Source organism: Sturnira hondurensis, unplaced genomic scaffold (assembly GCF_014824575.4).
Source record: "Sturnira hondurensis isolate 20B ecotype Veracruz unplaced genomic scaffold, ASM1482457v3 Scaffold0020601, whole genome shotgun sequence".
Taxonomy (NCBI): domain Eukaryota; kingdom Metazoa; phylum Chordata; class Mammalia; order Chiroptera; family Phyllostomidae; genus Sturnira; species Sturnira hondurensis.
The window spans coordinates 3,229,160-3,247,678 of record NW_028093232.1 but is presented as its reverse complement, the minus strand read 5'-3'; the positions used below and the strand labels follow the sequence as shown (position 1 = coordinate 3,247,678).

At 45.0% G+C, this 18,519-nt stretch overlaps 1 protein-coding gene across 7 annotated transcripts in view; it reads right to left on the bottom strand.

The window, feature by feature from the left end:
• The window catches only part of BAZ2A (bromodomain adjacent to zinc finger domain 2A), a 36,307-nt gene that overhangs the window by 13,876 nt on the left and 3,912 nt on the right, over window positions 1–18,519 (bottom strand). For 2 of the 7 annotated variants that reach the window (XM_037030013.1, XM_037030015.1), the window contains exons 2-9: window positions 17,434–17,518; window positions 6,392–6,529; window positions 4,254–4,847; window positions 3,178–3,363; window positions 2,363–2,581; window positions 1,403–1,891; window positions 1,198–1,258; window positions 29–137 (exon numbers count right to left, since the gene is read on the bottom strand). In XM_037030013.1, coding sequence (XP_036885908.1) covers window positions 29–137; window positions 1,198–1,258; window positions 1,403–1,891; window positions 2,363–2,581; window positions 3,178–3,363; window positions 4,254–4,847; window positions 6,392–6,527 — 1,794 coding nt within the window. In that variant the 5' untranslated portion in view covers window positions 6,528–6,529; window positions 17,434–17,518. Of the gene's footprint in view, window positions 1–28; window positions 138–1,197; window positions 1,259–1,402; window positions 1,892–2,362; window positions 2,582–3,177; window positions 3,364–4,019; window positions 4,116–4,253; window positions 4,848–6,391; window positions 6,530–16,838; window positions 17,040–17,433; window positions 17,519–18,519 lie in introns of those variants that run through there. The other 5 variants (XM_037030010.1, XM_037030011.1, XM_037030014.1 and 2 more) reach the window with 4 other exon arrangements.

Here is an 18,519-nt window from a genome sequence, read left to right as displayed (position 1 = left end):
TTTAAAAAGTCCATGAAAGCTACACTACCTTAATCACTTCCGGGAACTGTTTCATCCTCTTTCCACAGGGTCCATAATACCAGGTCTCCCCTTGCCATCGGTGGCTGCCCTTCTTGATGCGCACCTCTCTCCGCCACCTGCCAGAGAAGCACACGGGCCCTGCCACCAGGTCACACCCCTACCCACTCTCAAGCCACCAGGAGCCACACCCACTGAGATATGACCCTCTCCACTTCTCTCTCTCTAGAATTGCATGTAGATGCAAACACAGCATGAGACACAAGCTTGGATAAATGGCAGGCCTAAGATCCACAAGCCCCTCAGGGCCTCAGGGGAAAGCAATACACCAAATTGCACAAGCCCAGAGAGGCCTCCACCCCTTCCTTTACAAAGTCAGTGATACAAGCAGCCAGAAACCCCAATCACCGATGCCATTCAGGGCAATTACTAGGTTTCCAGTAAAGAGGATGAAGACCTAAGGGAATAAAGGCAGAAATGACAGCGGGTGGGGGGAGGTAAGAGGTGGAGTAAACTCACTGTTGACTCCATGAAATGACTCGCAGGCCAGGGCTTACTAAAGAACTCTGTGTTCTGAGCAACAGATTATTCTAAGACTAAGCCTTATCTTTCTCTCAAAACTTTAAGAGGAACTCAGACTTGGTGACCACAAATAGCCTAGAGGGGTAGGAGTGAAGATCAGGAAGGCACTGATTCTTAGAAGGCCTTTGGGGTCAGCTGGCTTGTTCATTCTGGTCACGTACTGTTGTTCCTGCCCTTACCTCTCTGGAAAGCACTTAAGAAAAAAAAATCTCAGTTCATTGGAACTAAGCCACTCCCCATTCACTGCATACAGGACATTCTTTAAGCATACAGTAAAAGTCAGCTAATTTGGGTATCTGAGCTGTAGGGTCACCAGCTGGGTTTGAAAACAGTAACAGCTGTAGCCCCCTCAGCAAAAAACTGAGTGGCCACAAGATGAGGAGAGTATAGGTAAGGGAGGCAGACACTGAGAGGGGAAGAAATGAAGCCTAGGTAGGACCCTCATAAGAAAGATTATCATTGCAGATAAATTGTCCTTTAATCCATCCTGTCTAGCCCATTCCTCCATGTCTCAGATGAGGAGCTCCCTTCCCTTCTTCCTAGAGTTTTTCATTGAATTTGTCAAGGTCAGTGTATATAGCAAACTAGAGCATTTACCCATGTTGGAGGGGCAGACGAACTTCTTCTGGGGTAGCAATCCGTCTCCTTAGAACATCACCTTGGGAGAGAAGTAGAGGATACCCAAAATTAGAGTTCAAATAAAATACTGAAACAATAGGCCAGCAAGGAAGGGCTAAATACCACATGGAATAGAAACTTGTCCTGGAACTGGCCAGGGGTCGAACAGAATCTGTATACTCACTACCAGCAGAAGTAGCGACTCCTTCTCCAGTGATCTCTTCTAGGTCAGCAGAGGTTTCAGGGAAGCTGCTGACATCCTTATCTGCTGGGGAGGCTGTTGGGAAGACAGCTGCAGGAGAAGCTGCAGTAGATGCTTTGGGGGAGGTAACTAGGGAGGCCGACAAGGAAACTTCTGAGGAGATTGGTCGGAGGGCTGGTGAGGAAGCTGGAGAGACTGTTGGGAAGGCTGCTGGGGAGATTTCTGTGGAGGCTGCTGGAGAAACTGCTGGGGAGACTTCTGCAGAGATTTCAGGGGAGGCTGCTGGAGAAACTGCCAGGGAGATTGCTGGGGAGGCTGTTGGTGAGACTGCTGGTGAGGCCACTGGATGTAGCTGAACAGTGGATGACTGGTCAGGGGCTGGCTGGGTCAGAGGTGGTGGGAAGTCTGAAGTCTGAGTCTCCATTTCTTCCTGTTCTGCATCACTACCATTATTCAGGTCAAAGCTGTTATCTAGAATGTGAAGAGACCAGATGAATAAAGGAAAAATTATGTCATATAAAACAAAAGAATCTACTCAGTCAAACCTGGACTAAGATAAGCAGGGGTACTTCAACAGCTTTTCCCTAGAGTTGGTAAGAGAACTAGCCTTTGACTGTTCTCCCCAATCATTCATCAAGGTTGAAGGGCAAAGCTGCTGCTTCTGTCAATGTGTGAAGAAACACCTCTTACCTGGAGCCAATAAGGCCCTCGGCCTCCTTTTTCCTGCAAACTCCAAGTCTCACAAGTCCTTCTGGGCACAGGGCAGAAGTCAGAGTGGAGCAGCCTATGCCTTTCCAGTCCCACCACCCACTACCCCAGTCCCCTTAGCTCCCAGCAAGGTGCTTCCACAGATATCCCACCCCTCATGCCCTAACTATGCATCCTATTCTCTCACCTTTTCCCAGGTCAATGACTTTCTTTGTCCTACCTCCCTTCACTTACCTTGCAGCACAGACTCTCCAAGAACGGGTGGAGAGGTGGGGCTAGCAAAGATAGAGGCTGAAGTCTGACTGTCATCTGCCAGGAGACTGAAGGCAGTGGCATTGTTGAGGGAAGGACAATCAAGGGCAGAGATCACAGGGCTGTCCTCAAGAGGCAGCTTGTCCTCTGCATCCATCAGCTCCGTGTCATCTATACCATAGAGTCCTCCACTTACAGGTTCTTCAGGGGGTAGAAAAATCAAAAAGCAAGATTTAAGAAATACTTCTCTGCATATATCTAATTCTAGTTCTCATAGTGTGAAGGTTCTTTCTAATAATAAATTAGGAAAATTTTATAGCCCCCTCATGAAAGAGTGAATTCACTAGGTTATAGGGGATTATAAAAGTAGAAATGAAGGGAAAAGCAAGGGCACTATAACAACCCACAGACCAGTGTAAAATTCTAGCATTCATTATAAAATAGGCCTTTCATACATGTCAGTGGGGTGAAAGGTAATTGTTTACTGGCAAATGTCTTCTTCCTACTTAGTAAGAACCCAAACAGCCCAACTCTGTGGTAATAAGTCCCTATCCAGTGAATTATTAAAGCCCAGGGCTCTTGGCCAAAAGGAACATTGGGAGAAAACCTAGGAAATGAACCAATTCAGCTCAGAGGGCAGTTCACCCAGTCAGGCCAGTGGCATGAGACTGCAGTCTGTCACAGGAGTCTCTGAAGACCTCAACACCCCTGATTCCCAAATCTTTTCCCCTGCTTTATTTCTCTTGCTGGCTATCTTCTGCATGGTTAAATTGAAGGGAGCCAGCCTGCAAACCTACCTGTTGCCAGGGTGTTAAAGGGCTCCAGAGAGACTTCACTGAGGATTGGAGTGTCTTCCAGTTGATCAGGAAGATGTGAAGGATCATCTAAGCAGCTCACTGTGGGGTCAGGGACCAAGACTGAGACTTCCTGGTGTAATGATTCCACAGAAGGGATGGAGCCATTGTAGCCACACATCTTCAGTTCTAGGAAACACCAAGAGAGAGCAGAATTCAAAATCAGTGCCTTCCCCTGGTTCCTTTAGCTATAGCAGGCAGTCAATCTTTGCTTAGAGAGATGTTCTTTCTTTCAACATTTATAGGTGCCAATTCTGTTAGATACCGATCATATCCAGATATTTTCAGTAAGCACAATACTTACTGAGTACTATTAACATCTTACAGCAGATAAAGGGGGGGGTAGGAATATGGGGTATGAGACAGGACTCCCACCATGACTGCAGCTATTTCCCCCATTCAGTGGAAATAGGGTGTAGTAAACAGAGAAAGCATCCTGTAATTTTACAGGGTGGTCGCCCTTATACTTGGAATCAATAGCAAACTAGGCATTTATCTATTTAGAGGGAAAAGATGGGATGATCACATGTACCAATGCTCACAAAAACAAAAGAAAAAGAAACAAAATTATGATCAGACAAGCAATAGTATGCTCTGCCTGCTTCCTTCCCTCCTTTAAGTGCCAGTCACTACTAGGGCTCAGGCCACTTTAGCAGCCAGTCTAGCCCTGCCATAGTCAAGTCAAAATGGCCTCAATGCCCCCTGCTAATCTCCCAGCCCACTCCTATATTTTGGAAGAAGCCCTGATGCAGGGTGACTGTTGGGGCTGTTTCAGGCTCGCCCACCTGCCCTCTCCAGGCCAGCAGCTCTGCATGAGCTTGAAATAATTTGCACTCCCACTCACGAGCTGGTGCTGCTGCCACAAAAACACCAGCTACTTGGCTCTGCTAATCACCAACATGCAAATCAGCCTCCACTGCAGAGAGCTGGAAAGACAAGTTTTCCTCACCTCAAAAAGCCACTGCCCCCACAGCCCCATTTTCCTTCTCCCAGCCCAGCTCACAGGCCCACAGTTATACCTGGCTGCTCTTCTTCCAGCTCCAGGCTGCCTACCAAGCCAGTGCCATTCTCTGCCACAACTGAGGTCAGCTCCTTTTCTGCCTCCTCATCAGGGTGGATACCACGCCCTACCTCCTGGGAGGGTGCGAAAGTCTGGATGCTAGAGCCCAACATGGGAGAAGTCTGTGGGGAGGTGAAAAAACTAGGAGGTCCGTTGGGCATCACCTCAAAATTCTGGTCAGGAAAGGAATCATACAGTTCCTGTGAGTCAAAGTTGAGCCCCATGGGACTCTGGGTACCGTTGGACCAGAACTCTTGGCTCCCAGCCCGAAGGTTAGTGTTGTGACTTGGGGATGAAGGTTGCCGGCTGCCCCCAAGGATGCCATTGAGTGGGTACTGTCCTCCCGAGAACTGGGAGAGAAGGGGTGGGTCCTTGAGGTTGCTGCCAGAATTGGCAGATGGGTACTGTGAGTAGTTCCAGAGACAGTCGTAGGCCACGTTGGGGTGATGGAGGTGTGAGGTGCTAGAGGAGTGGGGAGCAGAGTTCAAAATCCCTGAAGTAGTAGTGTGAGATACAGTAGATAAGCCATTAACATTCACATCCCCATTCAAACCTGGCAGAGAAGGAGGGAAAAAGGTCAGTTACAGACATGTATGCAAGTAACTCTACCAACTCTACCAAAAGAATAACACTGACTAGAAAAAAGGAAGGTGAAGGGGAGGGGGATTCCCCCTTTGCTATATTTATAGCTCTTTTTGGTCTCCAGGGAACACCCAACACAGATGCTCCTGGATGTAAGCTTAGCAACTGCTACTGAGGCTCCTGAGTAGGGGGCTGGGGAGTCCTCCTGGTCTACCACAGGAGTGACCAGCAGGGAGCTAGCTGATACTGATACTCAGATTTTTATTTTGTTTAAATGAAGCTGTTTGCAGACATCCTACAATGACTTGCATTCTTTCCCACCCTCATTCTCTAGAGGAATTTTCCCCTAGAGTGGTATGACTGAATTCTTCTGGCCCCCTTTCCCCCCAGAGCCTGTTTGGTCCCACAGTGGCACCAAAGGGACAGCCTCCACCTCATTGCCACATGCAGATCCAGCACTTTGTGCTGAGCTAAGAATAGAATCTGCAGTCACCACAGCAGCAAGATCCCAGCTCAGAAGGCTGGGATTGGCCCCTCCCCATAAGGCACTGGAGAGTAATATGCAGGGAGGGGAGGCAGGAATCTCTGCATGACTAGCACTGCAGACTTCAGTTCTCAGTATCAATGGCAACTTCTAGACTAGAGGACAACCAAAATAAAAGGAATGAAAACATAAGGAAGCTAGGGGAGAATAGGTGGAATAAAGAGCTTCTAGCTACCTGCGACCCCCTTGTGGACAGGGAGAGGTGGGAAGTATAAGCCTATGGCAGTATTTTCTGTTGCAAGAAAGGAAAGAAGCGTTTGGGCTTCTCTTTGCTTCCAAGCATAAGATACCTAAAACCCTGGCAAAATTAGAGAGATACTTGGCAGAACCATGGTACACAGCAACTGATAAGCCAAATCCAGGAAAAGACCTGATCCCTGCAATAACCCATCTATCTGGAATTTGATATTTCTCTCTGGGGAACTTGGTAAGCAAACATGAAAATTCTCCCTGTCCCTATCTTCCACCCACAGGGATGGGAGGTGGCACAAGCATCCGCCTACTTTTCTGATGCACGAACTGAAAGGCAAACACATCCAACCTTCACCCAACCCCTCCACCCCTCAGTTCTAGATGTGGCTTCTCCAAATTCTAAATACAGCTTGCTAGAGGGCGGGCCCTTTATCTCTCTCATGAGTTCAACCTGGTTATCAGAAGCCTAGCCACCTCACCACTCTCTGGCAGTAGCCAGGGAACAGGGCTGACAGAATAGTAGGCTAAGATGAAAAAGCCAGTATGTTTTTCTAATCGCTTCCAACCTTAAGTCAAGACTAAAAGTGTGGCTTCCATAACCTCCTAGAGCTTGTTCTTAGAAGCTGGATTTTCCTTCAGCAGCTGGAGTTGTCCCCTTCCCAGTGGCACTTAACCGTTGTGAGGTAGCTGGCCCAGAGGGGAACCAAATCTTGTTTCATCAGTCTGATCTAAAGGAATAATGCCTGCTCCCTCCCCAGGCCATGTGGCCTCACACTCACTTTTCCCTTGCTGGGGGAAGTTCATGGGAGACCCGTTAGTGTAGAGGCCCTCCCCTGAGGAGGGAGAGGGTTTCAGTCCTGAGGCAGCAGGTGCAGGGGGAAGGCCAGTAAAGTTAAAATGGTCGTTGGCCTCCATTTCTGTAGGAGAGAAGAGAGAAAAGAAAAAAAATACTGGCAGTTAAACAAAGTTATGTCACCTGGAATTTTCTACAGGGAATGACCCCTCCCCCCTATGTACTTACCGTTCTCCACCTAAGTACTAGGGGGAGGGGACAGGTTAAAAAAAAGAGAAAGAAACATACTCATACCCTACGCAGTCAGCCTTGTAGAGATAAAAAGAGTTAGTGAGAAAAACCAAGACCCAAGCGTGTTGGAGTCTTCCCTCTCGGTTAGCCCCACCTTCTCAAACTCTTAGCCCAAGTTACCCTTCTATGTTAGATATTAGCCCCCTATTGCATAATTTAACATTCTTCATCCCCCCCCTTTCAAGGTAAGGCCAGAGACCCACAGAAGGTTCTCAAAGCCATCATTTTGATAGGAAGCCATGGAAATGGGGGTATTGGCCAAAAAGCATAATGATATATAGCCTGTTTTGTTTTATTATACTCGTTAAACAACTTCTACATTATCCTATCTATAGTCCTAGATATCTGAAGAAGATAATATTTTTACCTTAGTAAAGGGATTTGAAAAGAATACATTTCAGGAAAGTGACTATAATGGCAAAACTGAAATATCCAGCAACACTTCTCTTTTTCCATGGGAAATACCATGTTCTCCAAGAATATAGCTCAGAAAAGTATCAGAGGTGAAAAATTTATCAAAAGGGCATCCCAAGAAATACTACTATTATATCTACTATGGTTCATAAAGTTCTGGTTCTGAGGTTTAAATGGAAAAGGTCATGGAGAGAATAGCTAGATATTTATATTTGTAAAGTGCAGTGGCTCATCTGGAGGTAGTAGAGTTAAAAAAGCTTTTCAGCCCTGGCTGGTGTAGCTCAGTGGACTGAGCGCAGGCCTATGAACCAAAGGATCATGGTTCGATTTCCAGTCAGGGCACATGCCTGGGTTGTGGGCCAGTTCCCAGCAGGGGATGCACGAGAGGCAACCATACATTGATATTTCTCTCCCTCTCTCCTTCCCTTCCCCTCTAAAGATAAATAAATAAAATCTTAAAAAAATATTTTTAAAAAAAGCTTTTCATTCTCTCCTTAATATGAGGTGATATACTAGTAAAGTCTTTGATCAGAATAAAATTTTCTTTGATAAAGAAAAGAGGGAAGAAAGCAGAAGCCAGAATTACTGGTAGTCTAACATGTCAATCAGATACTTATAATATGTATATACTAGTGCATACTAATTTGATATGAGGGACATGATCATGGATACTAAAAAAGTAGCGCCCTGGGTTGCCATGTTTTTTAAATAAGCAGAATTCAGGTAGAAAGATTTATCAAGTTCCCAAGATGAGGAAGTAAGCTTACCTAGGTGGTTTTAAATAATCTCTTTTTAAAAAGAACCAGAAGCAAAACTTTAAAAATAAATAAATAAATTGGTTAAGAATATATTATGTTCCTGAGTATTTAGCGGTTCCCAACCTTCTTGGCACCAGGGAATGGTTTCATGGAAGACGATTTTTCCAGCGACCAGGGTGGAGGGGATGGTTTCAGGATAATTCAAGTACATTACATTCAAGCTCACCTCCTGCTGTGCAGCAGGCCTGGACTGATACTGGTCTGTGGCCCAGAGGTTGGGGAACCCCTGTGCTAGATAATACAAATTAGACACCATTTGGTAATATGCAAATTTAATATAATTCTGAGCATGAAATATGAACCCTGTATAGGAGATGGTATGATAGCTATAAGACTTTCCAGGCTAAATACCATAATTAGCTCTACTGTCATCAATTTTAACTAAAAGTTTAACTGAAAAAAATTTTAAATGTATTGATTTGAGAGAGAAAGGGAGAGAGAGAGACTGAGAAACATCAGTTTGTTGTTCTACTTATTTATGAATTCATTAGTTGATTTTTATATGTGCCCTCACCAGGGATCAAACCCGCAACCCTGGCATATGGGGAAGATGCTCTCTATTTAAGCTCTCCAACCAGGGCTTAACTAAAGTTAAAAAAAAAAAAGAAAGAAAACCAATTTGTGCCCTGGCCACGTAGCTCAGTTGGTTAAAAAGAATCATCCCAATATACCAAGGTTGCAGGTTAGATGCCTCATGATGTCCATACAAAAGAATCAGTCAATGAATGCAAAAACTAGTGGAAGAACAAATAATGTTTCTCTCTCTCCCCACTTCTTCTCTCTCTCTCAAATTAATAAATTAAAAACAAAAATTAAAAAGAGCCCTGGCTGGTGTAGCTTGGTGGATTGAGCACAGGCCTGCGAACCACACTATGGCGGTTCGATTCCCAGTCAGGGCACATGCCTGGGTTGCAGGCCGGTTCCTTGCAGGCCAACTCCCAGCAGGGGATGCAGGAAAGGCAACCATACAGTGATGTTTCTCTCCCTCTCTCCTTCCCCTCTAAAGATAAATAAATAAAATTTTTTAAAAAGATGACTAATTTCTTAAAAAAAAAAAAAAGCTATTGTATTTTTTTGTTGATTTCAGAAAAACAGTTTTTAGGATTGACTTATTTTCCCATCTTCACTCTAAAATAAGCAGTAAACCTAAACTTGTTATGCATCAATGAAGAATCTGAGTCTTTACAGAGAAAGACCTCAGGATCCCCCAGGATTATAGTTAAGGCCATTCCACAGCAGTAAGGGATCTGAAACATAAACATCATGAGATTAAGGATCCCTCTGAAATGAAAGACATCAAGGAGGAAAGTTCATTCACTAATTCTCTAGGTTCGTTAAGATTCCTTCCAAAGCTTACACCACAGACCAAAGAGGACATTCAGAAATTCCTATCGGAAGTCCCAGAAATGCTATGCTTGGAGAGCCAATCTCATTTGACTCCCATCTTCACTCTCCCTCAATTTTACACACAGCCACACCTCCCCTGGTATGTTTTTGTGATACACACACCTGTTCTCCTATGTTCACTAGACTATAATCCTTCCACTCAATGATAGGCCACAGTTCATTTTTCTGCTCTTTTAAAAATTTCATTTCTTTATTTTTAGAGAGAGGGGAAGGGAGGGAGAAGGAATGGGAGAAACATTGATGTGCCAGAGAAATATCCACTGGTTGCCTCTTGCATACCCCCAGCTGGGGACCTGGCCCACAACCCAGGCATGTGCCCTGACTGGGAATCGAACCAGTGACCTTTTGGTCCTCAGGCTGGCACTCAATCCACTAAGCCATACCGGGGCATTTTCCATTTTCTATTTGAATCCATGAGGAAACTAGAGACCTTCTTCTCTCTGCTACTCTGGGAGAGCACAGCATTTCCTGTCTCATAAATTATATACTAATAAGAATAAATGGATGGCTCACAGAAATCAGATAAGTAAAAGAAATGGGAAGTAATCTAGTGCCTGAGGTCTCTTTCTCCACTAACCTCTACTGAAGGGTCATCAGGACCACAATCACTTCATTTATCAATACAAGAGCCCCCCCTAGAAACATAAAAACCCCTTTATGCTGTGCTGTGAGATCAGCACAACACAGTGGGCTCTAGCTCAAATCCCAGCTCTGCTAACACTAGTTGTGTGACCTCGGACAATCACTTAACATTACTGAGCCTCAGTTTCGTCATTAGTAAAAACTTTGGTACTCACCTCCAGGGCTTGTAAGGATTAAATGAAAGAATAAAAGATTAAAAGAAGAGAAAATCTACATACCTAGCACACTGTCACCAAGCAAGCACTCAATAAATGTCACCTGCAATTATTAGACAGAAAGGGTATACACTGCTTAGTTTTCAAAAAGATAATGAGAGCTGCCCATGCCAGGTGGCTCAGTGGCTTAGAACCTCATCCCATATACCACAAGTTTGCTTGATCTCTGGATAAGGTGCACACGGGAGGCAACCAATGGATTTTTCTCACATCCATGCCTCCCTCAAATCACTAAACATATCCTTGGGTGAGGATTAAAAAGATAGTCAGGACCAAAAGGTCAAAATATAAGTATAATTTAAACCATTACCCAGCCATACTTCCTTACAAGTAACTTGACTCTTGATTTCAACTGTAACTTAGTATGAAATTACAGAATTGAAAAGCAGAGGAAATGTGGACAGCTTCCCTCAGGAATAAATTCTGGCTTATTTCACTTGAACCTTTCCTACCCAAGATGCTTTTTTCACAATAAAGACTGAGAAATTATGCCCTCCCATCTAGAACTAGTAAGGACAACAGTAAAGCAGAGTGTCTCCCTTTGAACTAATAGAATTTTGGCCAAATGAGAAAAGAAATCAGTCTGCCCATTCCCCAGAATAGCAGACAGCTCTCATGACCAGGAAGTACAATCAGGTCAGAACCCAACCCAGTCCCAATAGCATGTAAATGGATCTCTTAAGAGCCTCAATGCTTCACTTATATGAGTTAAAGGATGGTGGCCCTTAAGCTTGAAGCAGTAAAGTCCTTGCCATTGGCCAAATAGGCTGCTTTTCTCTCAGTTGTAACTGAAGAGCTATGTGGACCTGTGACATGGTTTTAACAGAAAAAGGCTGACAATGCACAAAGTGTTGAAATAAATATTACAGATTTCAACACTGTTGCAGGTACCCTGACCAATCCTAACAGACCTCTGAGGCTACCCACAGAAAAACAAGACACATTAACACCATTCAGCTAAACACTCTGGCAGTCCCTAAACCTAAAGCTCTTTGGTTTGTTCTTCCCATATAGTATACCAAAATTCCACTCATAGGTTTCCAATGTTTATCTTTATTAAACTGCAAATGCAAATTTTTCTATATAGTTACGGGAAAAAAATCACACCACTTTGTTTTAGCTTTATAACTGTGAATGTTATGAAGAGTATCTCTCAACTCTACACATCTTTGGATTTACCCACCATACTCTAATACAGTGATTTCCAATCAGGGATGATTTTGCCCCCTGGAGGAGTATTTAGTAATGACAAAATGTATATGTTATTGGCATCTAATAAGTAGAAGCTAGTGGTGCTAATGATCCTGCAATACACAAGACAGCCCACAACAAAGAATCATCTCGCCCAAGATATCAATAGCACAAAGAGTGAAATGACTTGCTCTTCTCATATAAAGGCCGCCCCATTCCTGCCCCGTGCCCTGGGGAAGTTCCAAAAGTTTTCACTGTTTCAAGGTTCCTGATGCTGCAAACAAGGATGGTTTCACTTTTATATCTAAAAACCCCTTACCTGGCTATGCTGTCTTTCCAATACAGCTTACCAACTTTAAGTTCCAAGCGTCAAGCCACAAAACTGACAAGGCTTCTTCCCCATTCAGCATAGCCCATTCTGACAGCCCTGGTACCAATCTTCCCTTCAAACTCTGACTCAGAGGACAGCATATGTTGACTGAAGCTCATTCCCTCAAAACTCGACATCAAGGTGGGAGGAAGATGATGCAAGAAGGAAGATTATACCAAGGTGGCAGAGGAGAGAGCTACTCCAAAGCAACAGCCATGTCCAGGCTGCTCAAGAGAACACAAGATAAACTGTTCTCTGTCCTTTATTCTAAATAATATAGGTTCTACAATATCAGCTGGTTACGAAGTTCTACCAATGTGACTTTAGCATCTAATTTAGTGCTAAGTACATAAAAAGACCAAATGAAATACGTATTTGTTGAACCCACAGATTGAACAAATGAATAACTAGATCTTTTCTACCACCCCACTTACTCATCCAACAATGTGGTTTTTGCTCCTACTATTCTCAGCGTATCAATAAATCCAGCTTCATTCTTCATAAAGATAACAATTTCTAGAGGAAGAAAGGCCCCCAAATCTTGACTTATTTCAGACAGCAGTCCCTTGCAGAAAATAAGGCAAGGAAACAAAGAAGTACTGAGAATGTATAAAGACCATAAATTTAAGCTCTACATTAGTAAAATGTTCTGCTTGATTTAACTGAATACTCAAGGCACAAAATAAATTTTAAAATACTTGCTGACTGAACAAATGAACCATGTAACAATCTAAGCTAGGTGTTCTGTCACATCTCTGGTCACTTTACTGTCAGAGGACTAAAACATGCCTCTGAAATTGCACGACACTAAAACCCACACTCCAGAGGTTGTAATGAGTTTATTTATTTCCGTCTCAAATTCAGCTCTAACAGTTAAGGACGCCACCCTTTCCTACAAGAAGATAACTCACCCTACCTGCTGCCCTGCAAAACCTAAGTTGATCAGGCAGGTTAAAGATCCTGTTTGGTCAAGCAGGTTAGGAAGAGTCTCAGGAAACCAAAAGTAGTGAGACCACCTGTCTCTTAAAAACCCTCATGTTTTAGTCTGTTGATAAATTTTTGGTAAGGTTACATTATCCTTTTGGTCTATAAAATACCTTAAATACCTTTTTTTTAAAATAAAGGTTTTACTTCTAGAGAGGGGGAGAGAGAGAGAAAGAGAGAGAATTATCAAATGTGTGGTTGCCTCTCATGTGGCCCCGACTGGGGACCTGGCCTGCAACCCAGGCATATACCCTGACTGGGAATTGAACTGGCAACCCTTTGGTTTGCAGTCTGTGCTCAATCCACTGAGCTACACCAGCCAGGGCTGTAAAATGTCCTCTTAGTTATTCTTTATAACTAGAAGAAGAATAAAAGACTCAGTAGCACAATAACACAATTCTACTTTTAAAAAATTTTACTTTATTATTATTATTATTTAGATTTGATTTATTTATTTTTAGAGAGAGGGAAAGGAAGAAAAGAGGGAGAGAAACACCAATGTGTGAGAGATACATTGATTGGTTGTCTCTCCCACGCCCCCAGCTGGGGACCCAGCCTGCAACCCTGGCACCTGCGACCCTGGCACGTGCCCTGACTGGGAATAGAACTGGTGACCTTTTGACTTGCAGGCCACTCAATCCACTGGGCCACACCAGCCAGGGCACATAATTCTACTTTTATTGCCAGTGACCCATTCCAAGAACAAAGCCAAAACTCTTCAAAGTTTTTGCTTTGCAGAATTTTATAAATTTCAAAATTATGCAGACTGACTGCACCGGTGTACATCATTTGGGTTTGGCATTGTCTCACAAAGTGAAGGTTGCCAGTTTGATTTCCGGTCAGGGCACATCCTGGATTGCAGGTATGGGCCCCAATCCGGACAATACACTGATGTTCTTCTCCCTCTCTTCCTCCCTCCCTTTCCCTCTAAAAATAAATAAATAAAATCTTTAAAAAATTATATAAACAGACAGGCTGGTAAAAAATGGTCCTTCTGACCATGTGTAACAATGCTGATAAAGTATTAATCCTGGGCTATGAAGTAAGTATATGAGGATATCCATATCCCAAGAAACAAACCAGGAAGACTATTTGCCCCAGGAAATATCTCAAAGAGTTTTATACTTCACTCTATGTCCTAAGACATAAAAACTTTGGCTTATCTCACACAAGGTCAAACATCACGTAAGTTACTGGACTAAAGTTCCACACTATTTTAACAGTACAAGAATACAGGAGACAGCTTCAGAGGTGAGGTGGTAAGAAAGGTCAACAGCAGCATGACAAGTTTTTGTAAAAAAAAAACTTGTAACCTCAACAAGTTTTTCTTCTCTCATGGCAACACCTGATTCCAGAACCACAAAACTTCAAGATGAGCCTCTTAGGGCATTCTAGGTTTCTGACTGGCTCTAAGGTCAGCCCACCTAGTTCTATCTATACCTCAAATGTCTTCCTTTAGAGAGTGAAAAGTGAAAAAAAAGGTCAATATTGAGAAATTCACTTCTCTGATAGAAAAATGTACCCATTTTACAAGAAGGCCATAGAACACTTGTTTCCTCCCACTTTCTGATCAATCATGTATCAAATGAAGTCAGTATCCACTTTCTCAAAATCAACTTTTATTTCTTTTAAAGAGTCCAAAGAAAAGAGTGGTCTTAATTCTTTCAACCTCAAACAGGAAAAATCAACTTACTATTCTGTCAGGTCCCAATTTAGATAAACAAAGGTTGAAGAAAGGGGAACTTAAACTCAGTGTCAAATCAACCCTATCAGAAAGCAACTTGAACCAACCAGTCAAGCAGAGGGGCAAGAAAAAAAGAGGACAATGACATGGGACTTGTTTTTACTGTTTCCAGAATGTCAACCCCGACAAGCCCCAGTGAAAAAAGCAATGATGTGATATCTTAAAAGTGATGATGCTGTCACATAATATGTTTATGTTTGTATCTTGGACCTTTATTCTAGGAATGTACAATTCAGATGGGAAGTTTGTGACTGGAAAATAGTGAAAAGTTTATTTAAATGCCAGGCTTAAGTAGTTTTCAGCATAGCCCAAATAATCTCAGTACCTCATCTCTCAAAATATAAAATCTCACCCTGGCAGGTGTGGCTCAGTGGATTGAACACTGGCATGTGAACCAAAGGGTCACAGGTTCGATTCCCAGTCAGGGCAATTGCCTGGATTGTGGGCCAGGTTATATATATTTTCCCATGGCCAACTCATCTCTAACCAAACTCAGTATTTAATGATGTGCCGGTGGACAAGTACACACAGTCTATCACTTTTTGCAATAGTAGAATCTCTTGGAGTTATCAAGTGGGAGAAAAACGAAAATCTAAACACATGACTGCACAGAACAGAGGAAAAACTTATCACTTCCCAAAAAGGGTAGTAAGAGAGATGTCTTCCATGGGCTCAAAAGTAAGTCATATGATAGCTAACACCCGTCATTGATTCTGCAGAAGGTAACTCTCCAGCAATCTGTCAACTAACAGGCTTTCCACAGGGACTATCCTTAGGCTAGAATCACCAGTGAGGAACAAGCCCACCACCCTCATTGCAAATTAGTCTCCACCCCAACACACAAATCCCACTGACAGTTAAATCTCCCCCATTTCCTGTTCTCTTCCACCTCTTAGAATCTACCCTTCACTTCTGAAGCTCAGTTGTTCAGGTGCTCTTCAATACAGAAAACGTAATACTTAAGAATATATTAAGCAGGACTCCAAAAGCCACCCCTCTCATGCCACAAAAGATCCCAAGTCCTCCTGCTGAGCAAATTTGCATCATTTGTATTTAAAGTGCTGGTGGATGACTGAGTTTGCTACTCTCTCACTTCTAGCTCAAGGAAAAAAATCAAGACAGGGGGACAGAGATGCTCTGGAGGGGAGTCAGGATCAGTTGGATTAACCACAGTGACTACTTCGAGTTGACAAATTAAGTTTACCAGGAAAAAAAAAGTTGAACGAAAGGACTCTCAGACCACATGGTTGGCAGGATCCAAGCTTGCCCAGAGGCCTCAGAAAATGAAACCAAATCTGATTAAAATGGACATTTCAAAACAAGAGACGCAGCAGCAAACGCACCGCCAGCAGCTGCCATTTCCCGGCCACTTCCTGTGGGAGGCTAGGGGGAGGGGCTGTTTGTGTACAGATGGAGGCGGTAGCTACCCCCCTGTCGCACCCCCCCCCCCCAAGGATGCAAATCTCTTACTCCAATAAATCCCACAAAGGACGACTGCTATTGGCATTGCCTTCCCCTGAAAACTGGGAACAGGAAAGAAAGGGATGATGCAGGATTATCTTTTCAGCCACGGAAATGGGGATCCCCTGGTGAGGGATCCCCCTTGGAAAGGAATCCTTCTTTATCCTTCCCCTCACTACCTAAACCTACCTAAACCTAACCGATGCTTCAGCGTCAACCCTATGAACCCCGATCCAAGAGTGGGTGATTCTCCTGGGACTCGAGGGCCTGGAGCCAAGCAAAGCACCACTCGCAGAGCACCACTCCAGAAAGGCCCTTTCCGGCTGGCCAAGATCATGAGAACGTGGGCGCGCGCGCGCACATACACACACACACACACCCCGCCCCCGAGGGAGACACCCTGAGATTTCTGGAAACCCCTTCTACCCTCCACTCACTGCTGCCAAAGCGCCCCATCCCCACAAACGAGGTGGTTAACCCACCCAGGGAACCCCCTCACCTACTCTCCCCACTCGGGCAATCCCCACCCCCACCCGAGGAGGTGGAGCCCCTCCCGGGGATTCCAGCCGAGTCCCTCCTCAGGAGTCATTTCCACCAGCCAGGCGGCTTCTCTGCCTTCTCCTCGTCGTTGTCGATGCTCCTGCGGGGAACCTCCACAGCTACTACCGCCCCCACCGCCCTACCCGGGGGCTTAAGCAAACCCGCCAGGCCCCTTCTCTTCAGGGCGAACTCCCACGCCCCCACGTCTGGGGCTGGGTCCTAAGTGGAAATAAGCTCGAGTCAGCTTCTCGTCCCAGGCGAGGCTCTAGGCGGCCCAGAGCCTGTTCCCTAAAGGAAACCACGGAAGAAAGCGGGACTCCCTCCGCTCAGGCCCCCCTGCCACATACCCAACAGACCTGAGGTGGCAGCGTCCAGCCAGACTCGGGGCTTGTCTCTCCCCAGGGTACGGGCGGTTCACATGGCCGCGCTCCCGGAGCCAAAGGGGAGGGGATCACGGGGGGAGGGGGTCTGGGGTCCGGGAGGGGGGAGGGGGACGCGGCTCAACCGCGGGGCCCCAGCGGAGCCAACATGGCCGGCGGGGGAGGAGTGAGTCGAAGCCAGAGGGGGCGGTGAAGCTGCGGTCGTCAAAGAGCCACCCTCCGCGGCCCAGCCACCGGGTCCTAGCGCCGGACATTCGGTCGTTCCCGGATCCGGAACTGGGTCCTAGCGCCGTGGTGAGTGACTAACCTACCGGGCAGTTCCGTCTGCACCACGTCTTGTGGCGGCTGTGGTAGTCCTACTACACCCAGAACAAAAGACTAAATTTCTAGGACCAAGGCATGTGCCGTTTCCCTACGGGTAGGGGTAGGGTAGATAATTTTGGAGGTAGTTATTTCCCAGGCTGGGTAGTGGAAAAGTGGAAGTGTAGAAGCGGAAAGGTTAGTCAGCAAAGTTCAGTCTGGTAAAGGGGTGGAGAAAGGCAAGAGCTTGCTGTGTCTGCTGACCACTCACCTCTGTCCTGTGGGGGCAGCCTGGTCGTGCCTGGATCACCACTTTCCCAGCGACATCTGCAGGGCCCTGCGGGTCGGGAAGATTCCTGTGCGTAGGAAAACGAAGCTTGGCTCTGGGACCAGACAGGAAAGACTTGAGTCTAGCCTAAACCTGGCCAGAGGAACAGGGGATGCTCTGAGCAAGAAAAGAGACCAGCAAGTGTCCACTCTTCTATAGTTCCTGTACGTTTCTGTGTGTGAAACCTAATGAGAATAGGAATGAAAAGTCTATCAGAGGACTAGAGTGTGGCTATCATCTAAAATGTTTATTGCAAGGCTCCAGGATGGGAAAGTGTCATATACGATGTTAGAATTTGGAGAATTTCTAGTTCAACCTTCTCTTGTTTGGCAGACAAACAAAGAAATTAAGGCCTGAGAGGTTAACTGACTCCTTCAAGGTCCAACAGATAAAATGTGACTAGAAACCAGCTTTTCTTTCCTTGAAACTCAAAAGGCTTTGCAGTTCAATTCAATTCAATGCAGTTCTACAAACAAAGGCCTAAACTGTGCAAAACTGAGGCTCAGTATCCTGAAAGAGGAACAGATATTGTGCAGATGTGCGTGGAGGTCAACAAATACCTTTTCCCTATGGTTCTGACGAGGGAGATCTGAAAACTGGGTGGGACAGGGCATGATAGCCAAATACGTAAGTCTAGATTAGATTTGCTTACTCAACAGAGGAGTGGGCCAGTCCTGAATTTTAGGGACAGACTCCACTCCCCACTACAAATGGTTGAAAGAGGCTAAGAAGGAAGCAAGCTTCAGCAAAAAGAAGAGGCTAAAAAGACCAGGAAGGTTTCTCTCCCTGTCCTAAGAAAAGCAGATTACCAGGGGTAACAAGAAGAAACCAAAACCCTCTCTCCTCCCTAAGTAACAGATTTATAGGTCACCTTGGAGAAGAAAATAAAGACTCTCCAACAGTCTGCTGACCTCAAGTTTCTGAGTAAACAGGGAATACACTCAGGGAAGAGAGGTCCTTCCCTTTGAAGAAAGCAGGGATCCAGCAAACTTCTGCTAAGGAATATCACCTTCTGCGCCCTGGCCCCCT